Source organism: Bos indicus, chromosome 10 (assembly GCF_029378745.1).
Source record: "Bos indicus isolate NIAB-ARS_2022 breed Sahiwal x Tharparkar chromosome 10, NIAB-ARS_B.indTharparkar_mat_pri_1.0, whole genome shotgun sequence".
Taxonomy (NCBI): Eukaryota; Metazoa; Chordata; class Mammalia; order Artiodactyla; family Bovidae; genus Bos; species Bos indicus.
In genome coordinates this window covers 36,338,324-36,359,276 of record NC_091769.1, presented here as the reverse complement: position 1 = coordinate 36,359,276, position 20,953 = coordinate 36,338,324, and the positions used below count along the sequence as shown (strand labels likewise).

At 48.0% G+C, this 20,953-nt stretch overlaps 1 protein-coding gene across 3 annotated transcripts; it reads right to left on the bottom strand.

Moving 5' to 3' along the window:
• Nucleotides 1–1,176: 1,176 nt before the first annotated feature.
• On the bottom strand, nt 1,177–9,957 carry VPS18 (VPS18 core subunit of CORVET and HOPS complexes). Of its 3 annotated transcripts, XM_070797290.1 has the most exons (6): nt 9,516–9,957; nt 8,296–8,437; nt 5,389–5,480; nt 4,669–5,262; nt 3,392–4,566; nt 1,177–2,521 (listed from the first exon to the last, which is right to left on the bottom strand). In XM_070797290.1, exons 1-6 carry the CDS (start codon nt 9,604–9,606, stop codon nt 1,796–1,798), a joined length of 2,820 nt encoding a protein of 939 aa, XP_070653391.1. In that variant the 5' UTR covers nt 9,607–9,957; the 3' UTR covers nt 1,177–1,795. The 3 variants fall into 3 exon arrangements, with proteins under 3 accessions (XP_070653391.1, XP_019824114.2, XP_070653392.1); XM_019968555.2 differs by having other exon boundaries at nt 3,392–5,262; nt 9,516–9,956; XM_070797291.1 differs by lacking the exon at nt 9,516–9,957 and having other exon boundaries at nt 3,392–5,262; nt 8,267–8,407.
• Nucleotides 9,958–20,953: the final 10,996 nt, after the last annotated feature.

The following is a 20,953-nucleotide window of genomic DNA, read 5'->3' as shown; positions in this document are numbered from 1 at the left end:
TGGGCAGCTGACTGACCACACCCATAAAGCTGGGCAGTGGACTGTGAACACTAGTCCATGGAGCAAAGGGTGCTCAGCTGATGTCACAGGAAGGCCCTGCTTCAGGACTTCCTAGGGCTTAGCCTCAAGCCACAACTAAAGAAGTATAAGTTGGGGGGGATGGGTAGGTCATAGGAGCTAGATAGGGAGAAAACATATCTGCCAAATGCTATGGATGGCAGCAGCAGCAGTCTCACCTCCATGGTGGACCTCTGCATTACGGTTAAGGGACTTCCCTGGTGGTCCAGTGGTTAAGACTCCATGAAAAAAATGAAACAAACATCGATTGTAGGGCAGTATCAAAATTGGGCAGAAGTTGAGAAGGCAGGGTTCCAGGCTGGTGAAGAGACAGGCAAGCAAATTCTAACAAAATCTAACATGAGCCAGTGGAGGTAGGAAGAATGAGGGGCTTAGATTTATGATTAGGCATTGAGATTAGCAGAAAACTCCTGGGACAACCAGGGAGGGAACAGACCAAGACTTGAGAAGTCAGCGCCCCCAGCTGCCTGAGTGTGGAGAGTTCTGTGGGGAGCAGCACCATCTGCTGGCCAAGGGGAAGAACAGACCCTGCTCCTAGACTTGGGAGTGCTGTGCTGAGTTGCTCAGTTGAGACTCTTTGCAACCCCAAGGTGTGTAGCCCGCCAGGCTCCTCTGTCCATGGGATTCTCCAGGCAAGAATACTGGAGTGGGTTGCCATGCCCTCCTCCAGGGGATCTTCCCGACCCAGGGATCAAACCCAGGTCTCCCGCATTGCAGGCAGATTCTTTACCATCTGAGCCAGCAGGGAAGCCCATGAATACTAGAGTGGGTAGCCTATCCTTTCTCCAGGAGATCTTCCTGACCTAGGAATCGAACTGGGATCTCCTGCATTGCAGGTGGATTCTTTACCAGCTGAGTTACCAGGGAAGCCCAGACTTGGGAGGGTAGGCCTTAAAGCCCAACCCAAGCTTGGAGTCAGAAAGAACAGAGTGAAGGCAAAGAATCAAAAAATCATCCTGTCACATCTCCAGGAGGAAAAAGGGCCAAGGCTTGAAAGTATACAGGGCCTTGGCAGCTTCCTGTGGCACCCCAGCCCGTCTTGGAGATCACTCACACACTGCTCTCCCCAGCATCAACACAAAGGCACCAACTCCAGAGTACCAGGGCAATGCAGACAGTTTAATGCTCTCCACCTCATCACCATCTCCCACTGTCCTCCAGGAGGCTCTCTGCCCCAGAGCACCCCTCACACTGGAGCCCCAGACAGTGTGTGCACAAGGGCAGGCCCACCATCAGCCCCACCTCTCACCGCAACCCATGCCCAGGGCTTGGGGGGCTGGCCTTTTCACCTGTGGGACCGAGAGGCAGACAGAAGAGAGCGCTTCTGAGAGAGACAAGCCACAGTGAAAGGGAAGGCTAGGATAGGAGGTAATGCTCCAGGAGAACAGGTGTGTGGAGAGTGAAAAGGAAAAGAGCTGTTACACGCATGGGGATAGTGATGGGGTCACAATTCTGACTTCTCCAGGCTATGGCCCTCTACTGGGAAGCAGGCTTATGGCCTGGGCAAAACAGCAGCTCTGAGGCAGCTCTGAAGACCAGCACAGGCAGCTGGCAGAAAGCATCAGCTGATACCCGAGGGCAACAGGGATAGTTGCAGTCCCCCCACCACCGTCCCAGCCCAGCAGCCTCCAGGAGATTGAGCACAGATAATGCTGTGGCTTTCCCAAGAAGGGACAGCCCCTCAACTGCCTGCCCGCCTATCGGGGTTGACATCTTCCTACAACCAACTGAGGTGCTCCTCCTCGTAGCGCTGGGGGTCGATGAAGGGCCGGTCAATAGAGCGGATCATCAGCTCCCCACAGTACACGCACTCAGCGGCCACAAGTTCATCCAGGTCAGCCTTGAGCTGTTCCCGGCTGGGCCCCCCAGCAGCAGTGCCCCCCTCAGCCTCCTTAGCCCGGGCAGAGCCCTTGGCAGGGGGTGGAGCAGCCCCTAGCTTTCGCTGCAGCTCCTCGAGCCGGGCCTGCTTGTAGGCCGGCAGGCCAGGCCGCACAGCCTGCAGCAGGCAGTCAGCATGGAACATGTGGCCACAGAGGAAGAGGTAAAAGGGGCGGTTGAGCAGGGGAAAGTCGCAGGTGGCACATTTGTCCTGGGGCTCTACGGTGCCATAGCGGCCCCGCAGCTCCTGCAGGTCTCTCCGGATGCGCTGGGCACTGGCTGTGGCCTCTTCCATCTCTCGCTGTAGCTCTTGGATGTGGTGGTTGTAGGCCTTCAGTGAGCTGCAGATGGCCTCCTTGAAGTGGTCAATGGTGACGAAGTCAGGAAAGAAAGGCAGCACATCTTCAATCTTGAGCAGGGGGCAGCTGGCCAGGCAGGCCATGGCCGTCTGTACATCTTCTTCCTCCTGCACCACGTGCCGCGCAATCTTTAGCCACAGCTTCTTGCGCAGCTCCTCGTCTTCCTCAGGCAGGTCAGCACACTGCTTGGCCAGGTCCACATCCACCTGTGGGGAAGCTGAGAGTGTTAGGGTCAAGTCCCCTCCCCACTCAGGGCAGAGTCTGTGGGAAAGACAGATGCCCAAGAGAACAGATGCCCAGCACTCCTGGCAACGAGAAAGATCGGGCTTCTGGGAGCTGAAATAGGGGCTAATGAAACAGGAAGGAACCTGAAACAGGAAGGCCTGTCAGTAACGGGCCTGTCCCTGTCAGAGCTATGCAAATGCTACTTATTAATGGTGGGCCTGCAATATTAGTGAAGTTAAAAATCACCTCAGAAAATACCCAAAATACAGATTTTTGGGCCCTCACCCAGACATTCTGATTCAGTAAGTCTTGGATTCAAACCCAGGAATTTGATTTTTTTTTTTTTTCTTTTGACTGCAATGCATGGTTGGCAGGATATTAGTTCCCTGACCAGGGATTGAACCTGCGCCCTTGGCAGTGAAAATGCACAGTCCTAACCACTGGACCACTAGGAAATTCCCTCAAATTTTAAATAGCACTTTCTATAATCCTAAATAGGTGATAATTCATGATCTGAGCAATGCAACTCAGCATCTTCCCATTCTGCAATTGTGGCTAGCATGTATGCAGAACTCACCTGTGAGGGAAGTGCTTATTATATTAACCCCATTTTGCAGCTGAATAACCTGAGGCAAAAAGAGGTTCAGAAACCAGTCTGAGGTCACACAGCCTAGTACGAGACAGAGCCAGAATTCAAACCCTGACTTCTGAGTCGTGTTCTTCACCTCTATACAACAGCTCCTCTGCGAGAGAGGCCAGCACCCCTTAGCCACGGTCCAACCCCCCCAACTTTCAGCATGTCTTGCTTTCTAGTCCTCTCTCCCAGATGGGGTCAAGGATCACCGGCTCACCTGCAGGGCCAGGTCCACAGCCTCCTCATACAGCTCCAGGACCTTGTAGACGTGGACACAAGCACGGTGGTGGCCGTGTTCAGCACAGAGCCGCAGCGCATACTTGAGATCATAATGCACGCGATGTGGGCTGGCCCCGGCCTGCTCCAGGTAGGCCAGCAGTGAGGCTGGCTGGCCCCGGGCATAGAGCGACAGCAGGTAATTGTGAATAGCCTGCTCGGTCTCGCCCAGCACATTCACGCAGAACTCCATGTAGCGGATGGCTTGGCTCACCTGCTGGGCCTCGCCACCTTGGCTATAGTTCACCAGGGCAGGGATGAGCTGCCGGGCATCCAGCCGGCTGCCCATCTCAATCCAGGCGTCCACCAGCTGGCGAGGGATGTGTCGGATAAGGATGGGCGAAAACTTGTAGAAGAGCTGGGGATCACGGTGGCGGGCCAGCACGGCCAAGGCCTCCTCGTAAGCCTCATGCTGGCAGTGGTAAGCCACCACGCGCTCGTAGTCCTGCATGATCACAGCAAAGTACACCATGTGCTCCGTGTCCCCGTGGCTGGCCAACAGCTCGTGGATGGAGGCCCGGCTGGCAAAGAGCCACTCCTTGTGGCGAGGGCTGCTGAGGAAGGAGCGGAAGCGCTCACGGGTTTCCCGGTAGAGGTTCAGGGCGTCGGGGTCACCCTGCAGGGCCCCGAGCCGGCTCAAGTAGAGCTCCGTCAGCCACGCGGTCAGCAGGGTTGCCTGGGTTCGTTCGGCAGGCTTCAAACTGGCCAGTTTTCGCTGCAGGAACTCGGCCAGCGCCTCCTCCTGTCGGGCCTCCAAGAACTTAAGGGCAATCTCTTCAAAGTAGCTCTGAGTCAGGGCATAGCAGCGAGCGCTCTCCAGGTAGCGACGCTGGCGGAAGCAGAAGTCAGCCTCCCGGGCCAGGACTGTGTCCAGGCAGTCAGGCCGCTCTCGACAATACTCCTTGGCCAGGTCGAAGCGGTTCATGTCTAGGTAGGTGCGCCAGACATCCCGTGCCTCCCGCTGTACGTGGTAGCGGAAGACAGCCCGCTCGGTGTGGGCCCACAGGTGACCCGTGGAGGAGTCCTTCACCATGTGCTTCAGCGGCCCAAACTTCTCCAGGAAGTGGTCCCGCAGCACCACCTGTCCCGTCAGCGTGCACACTGCCTCCACCCGGTCTGCCAGCAGCAGCAGGAAGTGGAACTGGGTCAGGACAATGGCCAGGGGTGGGCTGGCCCCGGGACCCACCCCCTCTGGGTACTCCCAGACCCGCTCCTCACTCAGCAGGGAGTCCGGACGTCCGCAGTCCAACGATCCATACAACACGCCATCTCCCATCATCCAGGCGAAGGCCCGGGGTGCAGAGCGCAACTTGGGGGTGTAGAAGGCCAGCTCGCTGTAGCCCAGACTGCTGGGGAACTCACGGAATGGGGGTGGGTGGTCAGCATAGGCAGCAAAGAGCCCCGAGAAACCCTGGGCCTCAGCTCCCTCCGCCACTCGGCCTATGAACTGGAAGAGGCGCTGCCGAGTGGTGGCGATGACAAAACCACGCCCTTCAGGGCCCCGCTCAGCCTCAAGGGAGCACACAGGTGCTGGGCCCCCTTCTTCATTTAGCACGTACAATGGACGGAAGTAGAGATCCGGGGCAGGGCCAAAAAGCCCACCCTCGCTGGCCGAAAGCTCTGCTTCAAAGATCTGCCCTTGGGCGGTGCCAACCAGGATGGGACCCGTGCTGCTCTCAGTGCCCAGGGCCTTATTCCAGCCCACACTCTCCACCAGCTGCCCCTTCCAGCGTGCCAGGGGCCGAACCTTCTGTCCATTACGATTCACATAGAGGACCTCAGTGCTGCTCAGAGCGATCAGCAGATGAGAACCTGGAGGAGGGCAAAGCATGGCACCCTAGAGGATGCTGCCTTTCCCACCCTCAGGTCCCACCCACCCCGGCAGTGACCTGCCCTCAAAAGTCCCCACCCCCACCTCAGAACTCTAGCACCACTCACCAGTGGGGTCCAGGAACATCTTGTGAACTTTGGCATCATCCTTGCGCCCCAGCTCCATGTGGTTGGGTTCATTTGCTTTGCCCAAGTCAATGCTGTCAAGACAAGAGTCAGAGCATGACTCCAGAGGAGGGCAGAGCCTTTTTTTGAATCACAGACCTCTTTATGGAGAAGGCACTGGCACCCCACTCCAGTACTTTGCCTGGAAAATCCCATGGATGGAGGAGCCTTGTTGGCTAAAGTCCATGGGGTCACTAAGAATCAGACACGACTAAGCGACTTCACTTTCACTTTTCAATTTCATGCATTGGAGAAGGAAATGGCAACCCACTCCAGTGTTCTTGCCTGGAGAATCCCAGGGACGGGGGAGCCTTGTGGGGTACGTCTATGGGGTCGCACAGAGTCAGACACAACTACAGCGACTTAGCAGCAGCAGCAGCAGCAGCAGACCTCTTTATAATCAGATGAAAGGCACAACCTTTCCTCCTTGAAATCTACACAGACACATAAAATTCTGAATACAATCCCAAGGGAACTCTGAAACACATAGGGGTCCTCCTTCAGAACCCTCAGCTCTGAGAATCTACTTCATTTTGAGAAATCACTAAGCAGAAGTATTTTGCTTCTGCTCAACACATCCCCAGTGCCTCCAGGAAGATGGGCAGGGACATCCCAGAATGCTGGGGTAAAAAGGGAACCACAAATAGTAGCTAATGGTTATTGAGCACTTTCTAGATACCCAGCAGCATGCTAAGAGCTTGAGCTAGTATGACCTCAATTAATCTTCACAGTAATCTTGATGGGTATTTCCTTAAGGTTATTCCCTATTTAAGGTATTTCCCTTATTAAAACCTTTTCAAATGATATGCTCATTCTAACCAAAGAATCAATGCAAAATTGTATGAAGGGGAACTTCCCTGGTGGTCCAGTGGTTAAGAATCCACCTTGCAATGCAGGGAATGCGAGTTTGATCCCTGGTCAGGGAACTAATATCCCACAAACCTCAGGGCAACTGAGCCTGAGACCCGCATTGAAGATCCCATGTGCCACAACTAAGACCCCACACAATCAAATTTAAAAACAAAAAGTAAGTATGTACGAAGAAAAAGTTAATGACTTTCCTTCCAAATTCCTGTTATTCCCAGCAGAAAAAAGTGATATTAACGTCTTTCTCCATGTTCACAACATAAAGTTATTTTATCACTGTTTTTATAATTTATACCTTACTTTTCTCAATGATATCATGAACATTCCACTGGGTCAACAGATACAGCTCTCATTGTTTTAATAACTGCGTAATATTTCCTTTTATGCCCGAATCATAACTTAATCATTTTCCTACTGATGGGCATTCAGCTTGGGTCTAGTTTTTTCCTACCAGAAACATGGCTGCAATCAACATCCTTGTATATATACCTTTCAAACTCGTAGTTTTCTTTCTATTACTTGAATTCCCCAAAGTGGGACTGCCAGGAAATGTCACAGATATTTTAAAGTTTAACAGACATTACTTTTCCAAAAGGTGGTGGCAATTTATACTCTTTCCAGCAATATATAAGTTCATCTCTCTATATCTTCACCAGCATCATGCATTGCCATTTTAAACTCTTGCTAATCTTACAGGTTAAAAATAATAGTATCTTAGTTGTTTTGTTTTGTTTTTTTTTTTTTCAATTTTTTGGCCATACCGCACAACATGAGGGATCTTAGTTCCCCAATCAGGGATTGAACCCACGTCCCCTGCATTGGAAGCACAGAGCCTTAATCACCGGACCACCAGGGAAGTCCCTTACTGTTATTTTAATGTGCATTTCCCACAGGTTTAAACTATTTTCAGATGTTTACTGGAAATTTGGAGTTCCTCTTCTGTGAACTGCTTGTTTATATTGTTTACCTTTCCTCTTCTACTGAACTTTTTCTTATTAATTTCAAAGGGTTTTTTAAGGAACAGGAATGTAAATCTTTAGTCATATATGGAAAAACATTATTTTCCCACTGTCTTTTGTCCTGACCTGCCTCATATGCTTTTCTATTTTTATTCTGTCATAACAGAAATTACATAGTCAAATCTACCTTTTCCTTTGTGGATTCTTGATTTTCTAGCTTGAGTAAGGTCTCCCTTAAGCCCAAGGGCACAGAAATTTATTAAATATTCTTTAATATTCACACTGCTTATTTTTTTATATTTAAATAATTATTCTACTTAGAATTCATTTTTGTGATACAGAGATTTAGCTCTGTTTCATCTCAGATGGTTATTCTGAATAGATAAAAAAATTTTGCTAACACCTTTTGTCATGTATTATTTCCATTTACTTGAGATATTTCCAGTTTTATTGAGATATTTTATTTCTACTTATAGTGAATTTATTTCAGGACTCTAGACAGTTCCACTTATCTACCTGACTAACTTTGTGGGTTGGTACTGTCTATAATGGGCTTCCTTGGTGGCCCAGTGGTAAAGAATTTGCCCGCAATACAGGAGACAGGGGCTCAATCCCTAGGTTGAGAAAATCCCTTGGAGAAGGAAATAGCAACCTACTCTAGTATTTTTGCCTGGGAAATCTCATGGACAGAGAAGCCTGGTGGGCTACAGTCCATGGGGTCACAAAGAGTTGGACATGACTTGGTGACTAAACACACACACAGAGTCTGTAACAGATGAAGGGACGTGTTCAGAAAGACCAGGTGACTTGCTCAAGATTCCATTGCTGTAAGTGGCAGAGCTGAGCTCTGAGTCCAGGTCTACTGCACTACATCAGTTCTCTCTGCAAAGGATAGGATATTTCCCCCAAATCCCAAATCACTGTTTCACCTGCCCAGAATGGAAGAAAGGCCTGGTCAATCAACAGTTCCAAAATACCACCAATCCACTTCCTACACTCGTAAACCTTCTGGGTCTTCATTTACCGGAGTAGTGTATCCTTGCCAAGGCTCATGCAGAGCTGATTGCAGGAGACGACAAGACTGGTGATGCGCTCGGAAGGGGTAAAGTCAATGCGCTGCTTCGTGAAGATGGGCGCTTCCTTCTCTAGCTGGGCATTCACATATCCTAGGCAAGAAGCAAAAGAAAGGTTAACTATGAAACAGAGGAAGGGCAAGAAGAGGCAGATTGCTCCTCTCCACCTTCTTCTAACATATTCCTACCCCAGGATGTTGGTTAGTGACACTTTAAATATCAATATATCAAGCACTTTACTAATCACTTCTACATTAGTCCTACGCTACATTATAGGTTCTGGGCTCTTCCCACACCTCTGAAAGCAGTAAGGGGTTGATTCTTTGAACCCTTGGGACGCTATTAAACCACTATGTACCTGCTCCTGGTGGTAATGAGGTAAAGTTTGAGTGTTCTCCCTTATCAGTCTTTGGTCAAGCAATCCGAGCTCAACTAAAGTCGTCTAGTTCCACTTTCTTCCCTCCTCCCTGCCCATGCAATAATGCTCTCAATGAATCTCCAGAAGAATGAGGGCAGAGGGATCCCTGAGAAACCCTTCCAATCAGTTGGTTAACAAACTGCTGGTACTTTCTCTCTAGCCTTTACTTTCATTTCTCTATCACTACTCAAAATATTCCAGCACTTCAGATGCCTCTGCCAACTCTGTACTACTTTCTACAAAAACTTCCCCTTACCATCCAGCTGCAAACAGCTCTACCAAAAGCTTAAGATACTTCATTTTCCCCTGTTCAGTGACAGAGTTCCCTCTAGGCTCATCCCTCCTTCCACTACAACACTCCCCTTTCACCAGTTCTTTACTCATTCTTTCTCTTACCTCCACAAGGGGACTGATGGGAAAAACACTGAATCAGATGAAGCCTATTCTCATCTGAACCTATTCTCAGTTTTCCCAACTGCTGCCCTCTAAGCAAGTCACTTCCTTATCCGAGTCCCAGTTCCCTCTTAGAAGGACTCTAGTGGCATGGCCTAGATCACGCGGCTGTGCTTGCTGCTCTTACAAACTTCGACCATCCACGGCCTAGAGGCCATAAGAACCTGAGGAGAACCAAGGGCCTAAATCCAGACTGCAGGTCCAGGAGGTGAACCCGAGCTCCTGGAGCCACCTGCTCCGCTCCTCCCATGCAGATGCCAGGACAGCCGAGAGGTGCAGCGGCGCCTTCACTTCCCTTACCCGAGTGGGGGATGCCCACGCTGGGGCAGCCGGGCTGCAAGACGGTCGAGCGGGACAGGGAGTCCTCGTATTCATCCAGGATAGACGCCATGGTGCTCGGCCTCTGGGTCCTCCGTCCCAGGGATTACAACAGGGCTCCCCCCAGGGATCCCCGTCTCCCCGGATTGGAAGCTGCGACTCCCCAGCCTCGACAGGAATCTGACAGATCCTGGCAATCCGCCACCGCCAACTCCTCCTCTTTAAAATCCTAAGAATCTTTTCACTCTCGCCTTATAGAGAGAGAAGATCAGAGAGCCCGCCTCCTTTAATTTGACGCAGTCCTGCACCCAACTCACGCCCCCAAGAGAGCACCGGTTCCCCTTAGCCGATCTCAGGTGATCCCAACGTCGCCCGAGCAGCTCAGCTGACTCCCGCCCCTGGGACGCACGCCTATAACGTAACTTCCGGGTTCTCAGAGGCCCACGTTTGCTGGCGCAGGAACATCGCGGAGCCGGCCCTTGGGAGGTGCAGTGAGGGCTGCGGTGGGCGGGGCCGGATGGTGGTAGGGGCGGGGTCGGGTGGCGGACGGGCGGGGATATGGCCTAGCTGGCTCTCCAGTGGAGTTCTCGGTTCTCTGCTGCGGAGAGTCCGAGCTGGTGGTGGTGGTTTAATCACTAAACCGTGTTCGACTCTTGTGACCCCATGGACTGTATGTAGCCCGCCAGGCTCCTCTGTCCATGGGATTCTCCAGGCAAGGATACTGGAGTGGGTTGCCATTTCCTTCTCCAGGGGTCTTCCTGACCCAGGGATTGAACCCAGGTCTCCTGCACTGCAGGCAGTTTCTTTACCGACTGAGCTACCAAGGAAGCCCCTAGGTGGTGGACGGGCCCCGCTGAACACAAGCCCCACCCTCCTGGACTCTGCTGCAGTTCTAGACTTTGACACCAGGAGGCAATCCTGGCTTTCTCAGTCGCCTTCCCAGACCCGCCCAGCGCAATCCAGCCTCAGCCTCTGAGAAGGTCCCCAGCATTTTTCACGCCCAGGCTTCCCTCCGGCAGAAGACCACTCAACCTCTCTGGTCAGCTCCCGCTCGCACATTTAAAAATAGTCCGTTGCCCTAGGTCCCCAGTGAAGGAAAAGACTACCCACTCCAGTACCCTTGCCTGGAGAATTCCATGGACAGAGGAGCCTGGAGGGCTGCAGTCCATGAGGTCGCAAAGAGTCGGACACGACTAAGCGACTAACACACACACTAGGTCCCCAGGAGAACATTCCTTTCTTCAATCTAAACGCCACCTAAATCCTGCCTTCACCCGGCACAGGCAAGCGGTCCTGGGCTCTCTTCTCCCACATCCAGGGACCCACCAGTTTCCAGAAAGTGGCAGAGATGGTGGCTCGGCCAATAGGAAGCTATGTGCTACCCAGTCTCTTTCTCTGGTTCGTAGTGGCTCCTCCGTGTTGAGCACTTACTCTCTGTCTGGCCTTGAGTTAGGTGCTGGGGTCACAGAGATATAAGTACAACAACCGTCCTGGAAGATCATAATCCAGAGGGGCGATGGGCCCATAAATAGGTAGTTAATGCTGATTGTGAAGTGAAAATCACTCTTGTCCTACTCTTTGTGACCCCGTGGACTGTAGCCTGTCAATCTCCTCTGTCCAGGGAATTCTCCAGGCCAGAACACTTGAGTGGGTATAGCTCTTCCTTTCTCCAGGGGATCTTCCCAACCCAGGGATTAAACCCAGGTCTCCTGCATTGCAGGTGGATTCTTTTTTTTTTTTTTAATTTTTAAACTTTACAATATTGTGTTAGTTTTGCCAAATATCGAAATGAATCCGCCACGTATACATGTGTTCCCCATCCTGAACCCTCCTCCCTCCTCCCTCCCCATACCATCCCTCTGGGTCGTCCCAGTGCACCAGCCCCAAGCATCCAGTATCGTGCATCGAACCTGGACTGGCGACTCGTTTCATACATGATATTATACATGCTTCAGTGCCATTCTCCCAAATCTTCCCACCCTCTCCCTCTCCCACAGAGTTCATAAGACTGTTCTATACATCAGTGTCTCTTTTGCTGTCTCGTACACAGGGTTATTGTTACCATCTTTCTAAATTCCATATATATGTGCTAGTATACTGTATTGGTGTTTTTCTTTCCGGTCTGAGCCACCAGAGAAGCCCTAATTAATGCTAGAAAAGCAATTTATGATTTGTTCAGCAGCGCACTCATTCCGCAAATGAGCATGCAAGCAAGCAAGTGCGTGTGTGTGTGCACGCGCGCACACACACACACACACACATACACTCTGTTCCTGGCTCTGGGGACACCACACAGAACAGAACAGAAAAAATCTGCCCTCCAGACATGTACAAGGGACATGGCCACAGCGCTGTTGAAGCACAAGTGCCTGAAAAGCCTGGCTGGAACAAGGGATGAGGGATGTTGGAGGCGGATGGGGAGTCCAGAGCAATGAAACAGTGAGGATTTGGGTGCAACTGCTCTTGGTTTTCCCTCTTCCACCTGCCGGGGCAACCCAGAAAGAATCTTTTCCTTCCTTTGGGGTCATGGGCCTTGCTACCTTGCTAAAGTGGAAGACTCTAGGCAGGATTACCAATGTCCTGGCTTTAACCCACAGCCCTGTATTAATGACTAAGAGTGCCCTCTTTGTTCTCAAAAACTTCCAGATGTACAACGTACATGGTGTGGTTATGCTTCTCTAGCTTAACTTTCCTAGTAGGCACAGAGGACTGGACCCTCATCGGCCCTCACCGAAGGTTCTCTGGGCCTGGAGTGTCCCTGACTGCTTCGCGGTCCAACATATTAAATAACTTCCCAGAGCTCCTGGGCCGGCCTCTCCCATCTGAAACCTGCGGCTGCAACGTGGCTACGCCGCCAGGGGTGCTGAGCAGCAGGTTAGGTCCCAGGAGGGAAGGTGCCCAAGCTACGAAGTAGGGAGGTTTCCGCCGGGAGAAAAGTGATCCCAGCCCCGAAGCTACTCCTATGTAAGGCTCCACCCCAGATCACCTGCCGGCTGCATTTTGATAAACACACATAGGTCCAGACGAAGGTCAAATAACCAGAAAAGGTACATTTCCTACAGATGCGCCAAAAACCACACTAAGTTCCTAATATTCGGTGTTATTTCATCTTACCTCACACTAATGATATAAAATAGGTACTGCTCTTTTCCCCATGTTAGGAAAGCGAAAACTGAAATTCAGCATGGTGGAGCATTTTGTCCAAGGTCATGTGGCCAGCAAGTGAGGAAACCAGGAAGCAATATTCAAATGCAAGCAAATGCTTAAGAGTTTACCACCGCACCGTCCATGACCCCAGAACAAGCTGAGGGAAGGGTGACACAGCTGAATCCTCAGGTCTGGACTGTGCAGGGAGAGTGTACCCCCTGCATGGAGCTGGTGTCTCAGGGAAACAGAGCTCTTCCAGCCACCTCACTGTCCCCAGAGCCTCCCTCTCAGTTCCAGTGCTCTCTGGGATGTATGGGGTGGAGCCTAAGTGGGCCTACACACTCAATACTACTCCCTGTTGAGCTGATTACAGCAGTTCCCCCCCCCCCCCCCCCCCCCCCAGCATACTGGGTCTTCAACCTTAGGCTGGACTTTGGAGTAAGAGTCAGAGACCAGCCTTCTTATTCATGCCTAGTCACTTGGTAGCTGTGACACTGTGTACATTTGATGCTCTTAGCGTTGATCTTCTCATCTACAGAAATAGGTATAATGATACCTAGTAGATCTATGTGGAACAGTAAATGAGGTGATCTAGGTGAAAGCTCATTGTGATAGCACAATGTTCAACGTAGAGCATGTGCTCAATAAACTCTAAATGTGGCTTTAACCTGAGAGTCTCTCAAGTCCACCTCCTCCATGAAGTCTCCCTGCATCACAATATCTCCCTCAGAACTACTATGGATTTCCTTGTATTGACCTCTACTGCCGCCTATTTCACCCCACTCCAGTACTCTTGCCTAGAAAATCCCATGGACAGAGGAGCCTGGTAGGCTGCAGTCCATGGGGTCGCAAAGAATCAGACACAGACTGAGCGACTTCACTTTCACTTTTCACTTTCATGCATTGGAGAAGGAAATGGCAACCCACTCCAGTGTTCTTGCCTGGAGAATCCCAGGGACGGGGGAGCCTGGTGGGCTGCCATCTATGGGGTCGCGCAGAGTCGGACGCGACTGAAGCGACTTAGCAGCAGCCACCTATTTATGAAGCATGGGCATTTGGTTTTGATGTAACGGATGCTGATTATGGGGAATATCTCAAATACTTCTGAGCACCTGAATACAGAAATGCCTTAGGGAACTTACAGCTGGAGATGCATATCCACTCACTTCTACCCAAAAAACCCCTGTGGGAAACTTCCCTGGTGGTCTAGTGGCTAAGACACAGAGCTTCTGATGCAGGGGGCCCAGGTTCGATCCCTCGTCAGGGAAGTAGATCGCACATTCTACAGCTAAGAGTTCTTATGCCTCAACTAAAAGATCCTGCATGCTGCTACTAAGACGTGGTACAATCAAATAAATAAATATTAAGAAATACGGTAGTTGTTGCCATGAAACAGGTAAGGGCTGACTGCTGGGCCGGGGAGAGAGAGGATTCACATATGAAAACCAGTGAATCTGAGCTAAGACTTGAAGTGCATGTGTGATTTCCAAGGGCCAAAAAGGGAAAGCAGCAGCTTTGAGTCTGCAAAGACCTGTAAATAGTGATGCTGGTGGGGAGGTGGGGGAGGTGGGGGAGGTGGGGGGTGGCTGAGGAGCACTGGGAGTAGGGCAGTGGGTGAAATGGAACTGGTGGTGGCCAGATTGTGAAAGCTATTGGATGGGCCATCAGAAGGTTTTGGCTGGGGATGAAACCACCTGATGTGGGTTCTGGAAAGATGGGTGGTGGCTTGGGTGGAGTCCATATCAGAGAGGATGAGCTCTGAGGCAGAAACAGAGAAGTGGAGAGGGCCCAGCCTGGAAAAGAGAGAGTAGACTGGGAAGACATTTCTGAGGAAGGGCCACTGGGCTTAGTGTCAAGTTAGGCACTGGCTGGGGGGGAAGAGAGCCGGCAAGGAAGCATGCAGGACGGCTGCTAGGAGACCTAGCACATGGTCCAGTGACAACTTTGTCTGGGAGGAGGACGAGCTGGGTTGGGGTGGGGCAGAGGTCACATGATTGAGCTCAATCTGGATGATTGCATTTGAGGCCCCTGAAGGGCATTTACTCCAAGAGACCCAGCACCTGTTGGACATTCCCTAACTCACTAATAAATATTTATTAAACAATTGCATGAATGAGTTTTCTCATGCTTTAGTTTCTACATTTGTTAAAGGAGAAAAATCTACCTTGCAGTGTTCTGTGTTAAAATTAGTGAACCAATATTGATATATTCTTATTCACTGAAATCCATACTTTATTCAGATTTCCTTAGTGTTTAACCAAATAACCTTTCTGTTCCAGGACCCCATTTGGCAGATGACCTTGCATTTATTTTATAATGATTTTTTTAATGTTTGTTTTTATTTATTTGGCTGTGTTGGGTCTTTTTTTTCACTAGGGTAATTTTTAAGCTCTAAAATTATCTGGTTTTATTTCTAAGAATATGTTTCAGTTACATCTAATTGTCTTTAAGATTCCAGGCACTTTTCATATTTGAACTGTGGACCTGTTTGCTTCTTTATCTTTAATCTTTATGAATTATCTGACTTTAAAATTACTGCCCACTTCTCTCCTGTTTAGTCTGAACCCCAGTGGACATCCCCCTCTTCACCACAGTGTTCAGATGCGCAGCCAGGAGATGACTCTTGACTCCATGGGGCCTCTCAGTCCTGCCCCAGGATTCTGTGGCATTTCCCTACTCTGATCTTTGACCTACTGTCTTAGGTAACTATTTCACATCTTTCTGTCTTCCTTGACACCATTCAAAACTTTCCCCTCCTCCTAACTCTCAGCTAATAAATCTGTGTCCTATCTTCCTGAGAAGAAAGAAGCAGGAGAGGATTTATATAAGATCCATTGCCTCATCTACCCACTTATCTGCTCCTTTGCCTTTTTTTTTTTTAATTGGAGGATAATTGCTTTACAATATTGTGCTGGTTTCTGCCAAACATCAACATGAATCAGCCATAGGTATGCCTATGTCCCCTCCCTCCTGAACCTCCCACCCACCTCCCTGTGCTGAGTCTTAATTGTTGCATTCAGAATCTTCGATCCTTGTTGCATCATGCAGGATCTTTTAGCTGTGGCTTGTGGGATCTAGTTCCCCAACCAGGGATCAAACTCAGGTCCCCAGCATTGGGAGCACAGAGTCTTAGCCAATGGACCACTAGGAAAGTCCCTGACCTTATATTTAGTTATCATTTCTCCTTAGGCTACTCTTGACTGTGGCAGTTTTTTCTGACTTTCCTTGTTTTAGGTGACCTTGACAATTTTGAGGAACACTGGGCAGGTAGAATGCTCTCTATTGGAATTTGTCTGTTATCTTTTTTTCATGATTAGACTGAATTTGTTGAGTTTTAAAAGGTAAAGGCGCATTATCATCACCTCATATCAAGGGTGCATACCATCAACATTGCTTATCACTGTTGATGTTGATATTGATCCCTGACTGAGGTTTGCCAGGTTTCTCCACTGTGCAGCTGCTTTTATCCTCCTTTCTAGACTGTACCCTTTGAATGGAAGTCACTATACACAGCCTACACCTAACGAGTGGAGATTTTTGCTTCCTTGGGGGTTAAGTATTATACAAATGGTTTGGAATTCTTTTACATGGGAGATTTATGAATTTATTTATAAATTTAACTTTTTATTTTAATCATATATTTGAATTGTTGGTAAATTTTTTCCCAACTGTCTAAGTGGGAAATGAAGGCATCCTAGGTCAGCGGTCCTCAAACTGGGGTTCACAGGTCCTTATGGGGTATGGAAGTCTCTCCCAAGGAGACCACACCAAGTCATTTTATGAGAATCAGTGCCCAGAGCATCTGTGGCTAAAAGTGACCAGCAGGAGAGAAGGTGCCTGGGAGCAAGGTCATGTCCCCTTCCACCTCTGCTGCTCCTGACTCTTCAGAAGAAAAGCACACCACACACCCACCTGGATGGCGAAACAGAAACCCCATCCCTTGGTGCATTGCTTCAGAGCTTAAAAAACCTGCAGGGACCCCAGAAGAGAGACCTCTGGAATTGTTGGTTCTCCCACAAAGAGAATAAAGACAAGAAAACAGTGAATAGGACTTTCCTGGTGGTCCGATGGTGAAGAATCTGCCTTCTAATGCCGTGGACATGGGTTCAATCCTGGGTCAGGGACCTAACCTCTCACATGCTGTGAGGCAACTAAGCCCCTGTGCCTCAACCACTGAGGCTGGGCACCTAGAGAGAAGTGCGTACACCTCTACAAAGAGCCCACGTGCTGCAACTCAGACCCGACACAGCCAAAAATAATAAATAACTATTGTGAACGGAGATGTGTGTAAACAAGGCTTCTCTGCATTTACATTAAACAAAGCAAAACAGTAAGAGAACTGATGATGAATTTTGTCACGTTCAAGCATTCTATCCATGAATACATAACCTAATTGAAAACGAACCCCCAAAAAGCCTGATGCATTTCATCAAAAGATGTATTTCTAGTATAATTTTACTTTTCATGTATAACTTTATCAAAATGTGTAATATATTTGTGCTTTGATGTTGAATGATTGTAATGATAATTTAATTCAAATTTAAAAGAAAACAAGTAGACTTAGAGCCTCACAGTCACAAGATATATAACATAATGTTAAAAAACATATATATACTAATTACACCCAGTTAGGATACAATACCAATAAAACTTCCAATCATAACATACATGGGAGGAAGACTGAAATATTGAAAGAGAAAATGAATAACATAAATTTTCCAACTGTTAAAGTGGAGCTTGTTTACATTATTCTTGTGTGTGTGTGTGTGTTGCAGAGTTTTATTAAAGTGAAAAAGGGACAGAGAAAGCTTCTGACATAGACATCAGAAGGGGGATGGGAGAGTGCCCCCCACATTATTTTAAATGGATGTGGTAGGATATCAAACGAGTTTGGTATTTTAGTTTCCAATGTGCGTATGTAAAAGAGTGAGGTCAGAGTTTTATTTAAATGTCAGTATTCACAGTGTACTAGAAGTGGCATTCTCTGCAGCTGCTTGGTCTTAAGGTGAAGAGTTTTGGTTGTCAGTACCTATAGTCTGGGGGCTTCCCAGGTGGCACTAGTAGTAAAGAACCTGCCTGCCAATGCAGGAGACATAACAGATACGGGTTTGATCCCTGGGTCAGGAAGATCCCCTGGAGGAGGACACGGCAACCCACTTCAGTATTCTTGCCTGGAGAGTAAGAGGACAGAGGAGCCTGGTGGGCTGCAGCCCGTAAGGTCTCAAAGAGTCAGACACTACTGAAGCGACTTAGCACGCAGGCACCTATAGTTTTATTCATTTTTAGGGAGTTTGGGAGTCTTAGGGGGGAGGTAGATGCTTTGTCCCAGCACCACCTTGCCAGGCGCCACTCCCAGGCTGGCTGTTGCTGTTCCTACCACCACCCTCCCGCGCTGTTTCTCCAGAAGCTCTTCTTCTCAGAATGTGGAACCTAACTCAGTCAGATGCTGCTGGACGAGTCTCCTGGCCCCTCTGAACGCCTCTCATTTCCTCAACTGTAAATGGTGAAGGTAGAACTAGAGTATCTCTTAACAGTCTGTGGTTCTCTGAAACCCAAACCTTTCTCACAGTCCGTTTGGAGACACGTGGGGACAGCTCCCAGGGAATAATGGTTTTCACGTGACTGCCTCCAAGCTGGTTTCTATGCTTCTTATCTATCCCTTAGTCTAGGATACATTTTAGAAGATGCCTCAGCCAGGAAGCCTTCTCTGATTATGTGAAACCAAATAAAATCTAACAACCAGTCCTCATCCTGCCTCCAATCTTTTAGGTCATAAGACCTGATACACTGTAAGCACTTGAGAAGAGTCTGCTGTATTAATGCATGGCTTGACACATAAATGTGTATTTACATGCCTACCATCACACTACGTATGTCTATGTATTCACCCACACGTCCTCTTGCAGAAACTGTTTCAAACTTAAAAATAATGAGATCTTTGTATTAAGAATAAAAATAATAACACAACAAAAACAGTAAAATCCAAATTGTTCAAAAAGACCACTAATATGTAGTGTTGTGAGGCTGTGAAGCAACTGGAACTCATTGCTGGTGGGAATGTAAAATGGTGCAACGGTTCCTAGCCATGCACTGACTTTATGACTCAGCACTTCCATACGTGGGTATTTACCTGAGAGAAAGAAAATATATACCCACTTAAAGATTTGGACCAAATGTTTATAGCAGCTTTATTCATAATAGCCCCAAACTGGAAACAACTCAAATGTCTATCGATAAGAGAATACACAAGTAGTAGTACATCCATTCAATACTATTCAGAATTAAAAAAGAAAAAATTATCCTTACACACGGGGCTTCCCTAGTAGCTCAGTGGTAAAGAAGCAGCCTGAAGTTCAGGAGATGCATGTTCCATCCCTGGGTCAGGAAGATCCCCTGGAGAAAGAAATGGCAACCCACTTTAGTATTCTTGCCTGGAAAATCTCATGGACAGAGGAGCCTGGAGGGCTACAATCCAAAAGAATCAGACACGACTTAGTTACTAAATAACAACAACCCTTACATACAACAGCATGAATAAATCTCAAAAGCATGCTGAGTTTTAAGAGGTCAGACATAAGACAGTAGACAGAGCCTGATTCTGTTTATTTAAAATTATAATAGGCAAAAATAAAACTTTATCAACAGAAAACTGTTCAGTTTGCTTGGGAACTGGCTTAGAGGCGGAGGATTGACTAGAAAGAAGCAAGAAGGAACTTTATAGAGGAAATGGAAATGTTTAGTATCTTGATTGTGGTGGCGGTGAATACATTGGTTGAAACTCCTTAAACTATACAGTTAAAATGGGTGTATCTTAGATGTAAATGATATCTCAGTAGAGGTTATTGTTATACCAAATGTTATTTTATTTTTTAATAATTTTATTTATTTATTTTTCTTATTTATTTCTGGCTGTGCAGGATCTTCGTTGCCATGCAAGCTTTTCTCTAGCTGCGGAGAGTGAGGGCTGCTCTTCACAATGCTACTCTCATTGTGATGCACAGACTTCTCACTGTGCTGGCTTCTCATGCTGTGGGGCGTGGGCACTGTGTGGGCTTCAGTAGTTGTGGACTGTGGGCTCAGTAGATGTGACTCCTGGACTCTAGAGCACAGGCTCAATAGTTGTGGTGCTCAGGCTAAGTTGCTCCTCAGCATGTGGGATTTTCTTGGATCAGGGATCAAACCCGTGTCTCTTGCATTGGCAGGCAGATCTTTACCATTGAGCCACCAGGGAAGCCCTGCAATAGCAAATTTTAAAAAGATCTTTGCCCAAATGTCAGAATGGACAGAATGGATATTAGAGTTTATAAGACAAAAGATAACATGCTTTGTAGCCCATAATTATTTTTATTTACATTTTTAAAAACACTGAAGTATAGTTGGTTTACAATAATGTGTTAGTTTCAGGCAGATAGCAAAGTGATTCAGTTATATATATTTTTCATATATTTCTGAAGATAATCTTCAGATTATCTTCCATTATAGGTTATTGCAAGATATTGAATATATTTCCCTATGTTATACAATAAGTCCTTGTTGCTTATCTATTTTAGGCATAGTAGTTCGTATCTGTTAATCCCATATTCCTAATTTATCCCTTCCCTCACCTTCCCTTTTCATAACTGTAAGCCTGTTTTCTGTGTCTGTGTCTGTTTCTGTTTTGTATATAGATTCATCTGTACTATTTTTTAGATTCCACATATAAGTGATACCGTATAATATCTGACTTCCTTCACCAAGTATAATATTCTCTAGGTTCTTCAATGCTGCTGCAAATGGCAATATTTCATTTTTTATAGCTGAGTAATATTCCATTCTGTGTGTGATGTCTATATCTATACATTGTGTTTTCCTAAACCGTATCTCTTGATGGGATAGCCCATCATCCTTAAGGGTAGACTGAAAAGTAGGTGTTGGTGGAGCAACAAATGGGGCTCTGCAATCCTGGCTGTATCTTAGCTGTGAGGCCTTGGGCAAGTCATGTAACTTCTGCGAAGACTCAGTTTCCCCATCTGTAAAGTAAAGATAATAACAATACCAGTATATTAGAATGATGACTTTGTGTTCCCTATCTGGGTCACAGAAGACAAAATTCTGAACCTGTTTTTTTAATTAATATTTATTTATATGTTTTCCGCTGCGCCAGTTCTTCACTGCTGCTGCCTGAGGGCTTTCTCTGGTTGAGGTGAGCTGGAGCTACTCTCTAGTTGCGGTGTTCAAGCTTCCCATTACAGTGGCTTCTCCTGCTGCAGAGCACAGGCTCTAGGTGCACAGGC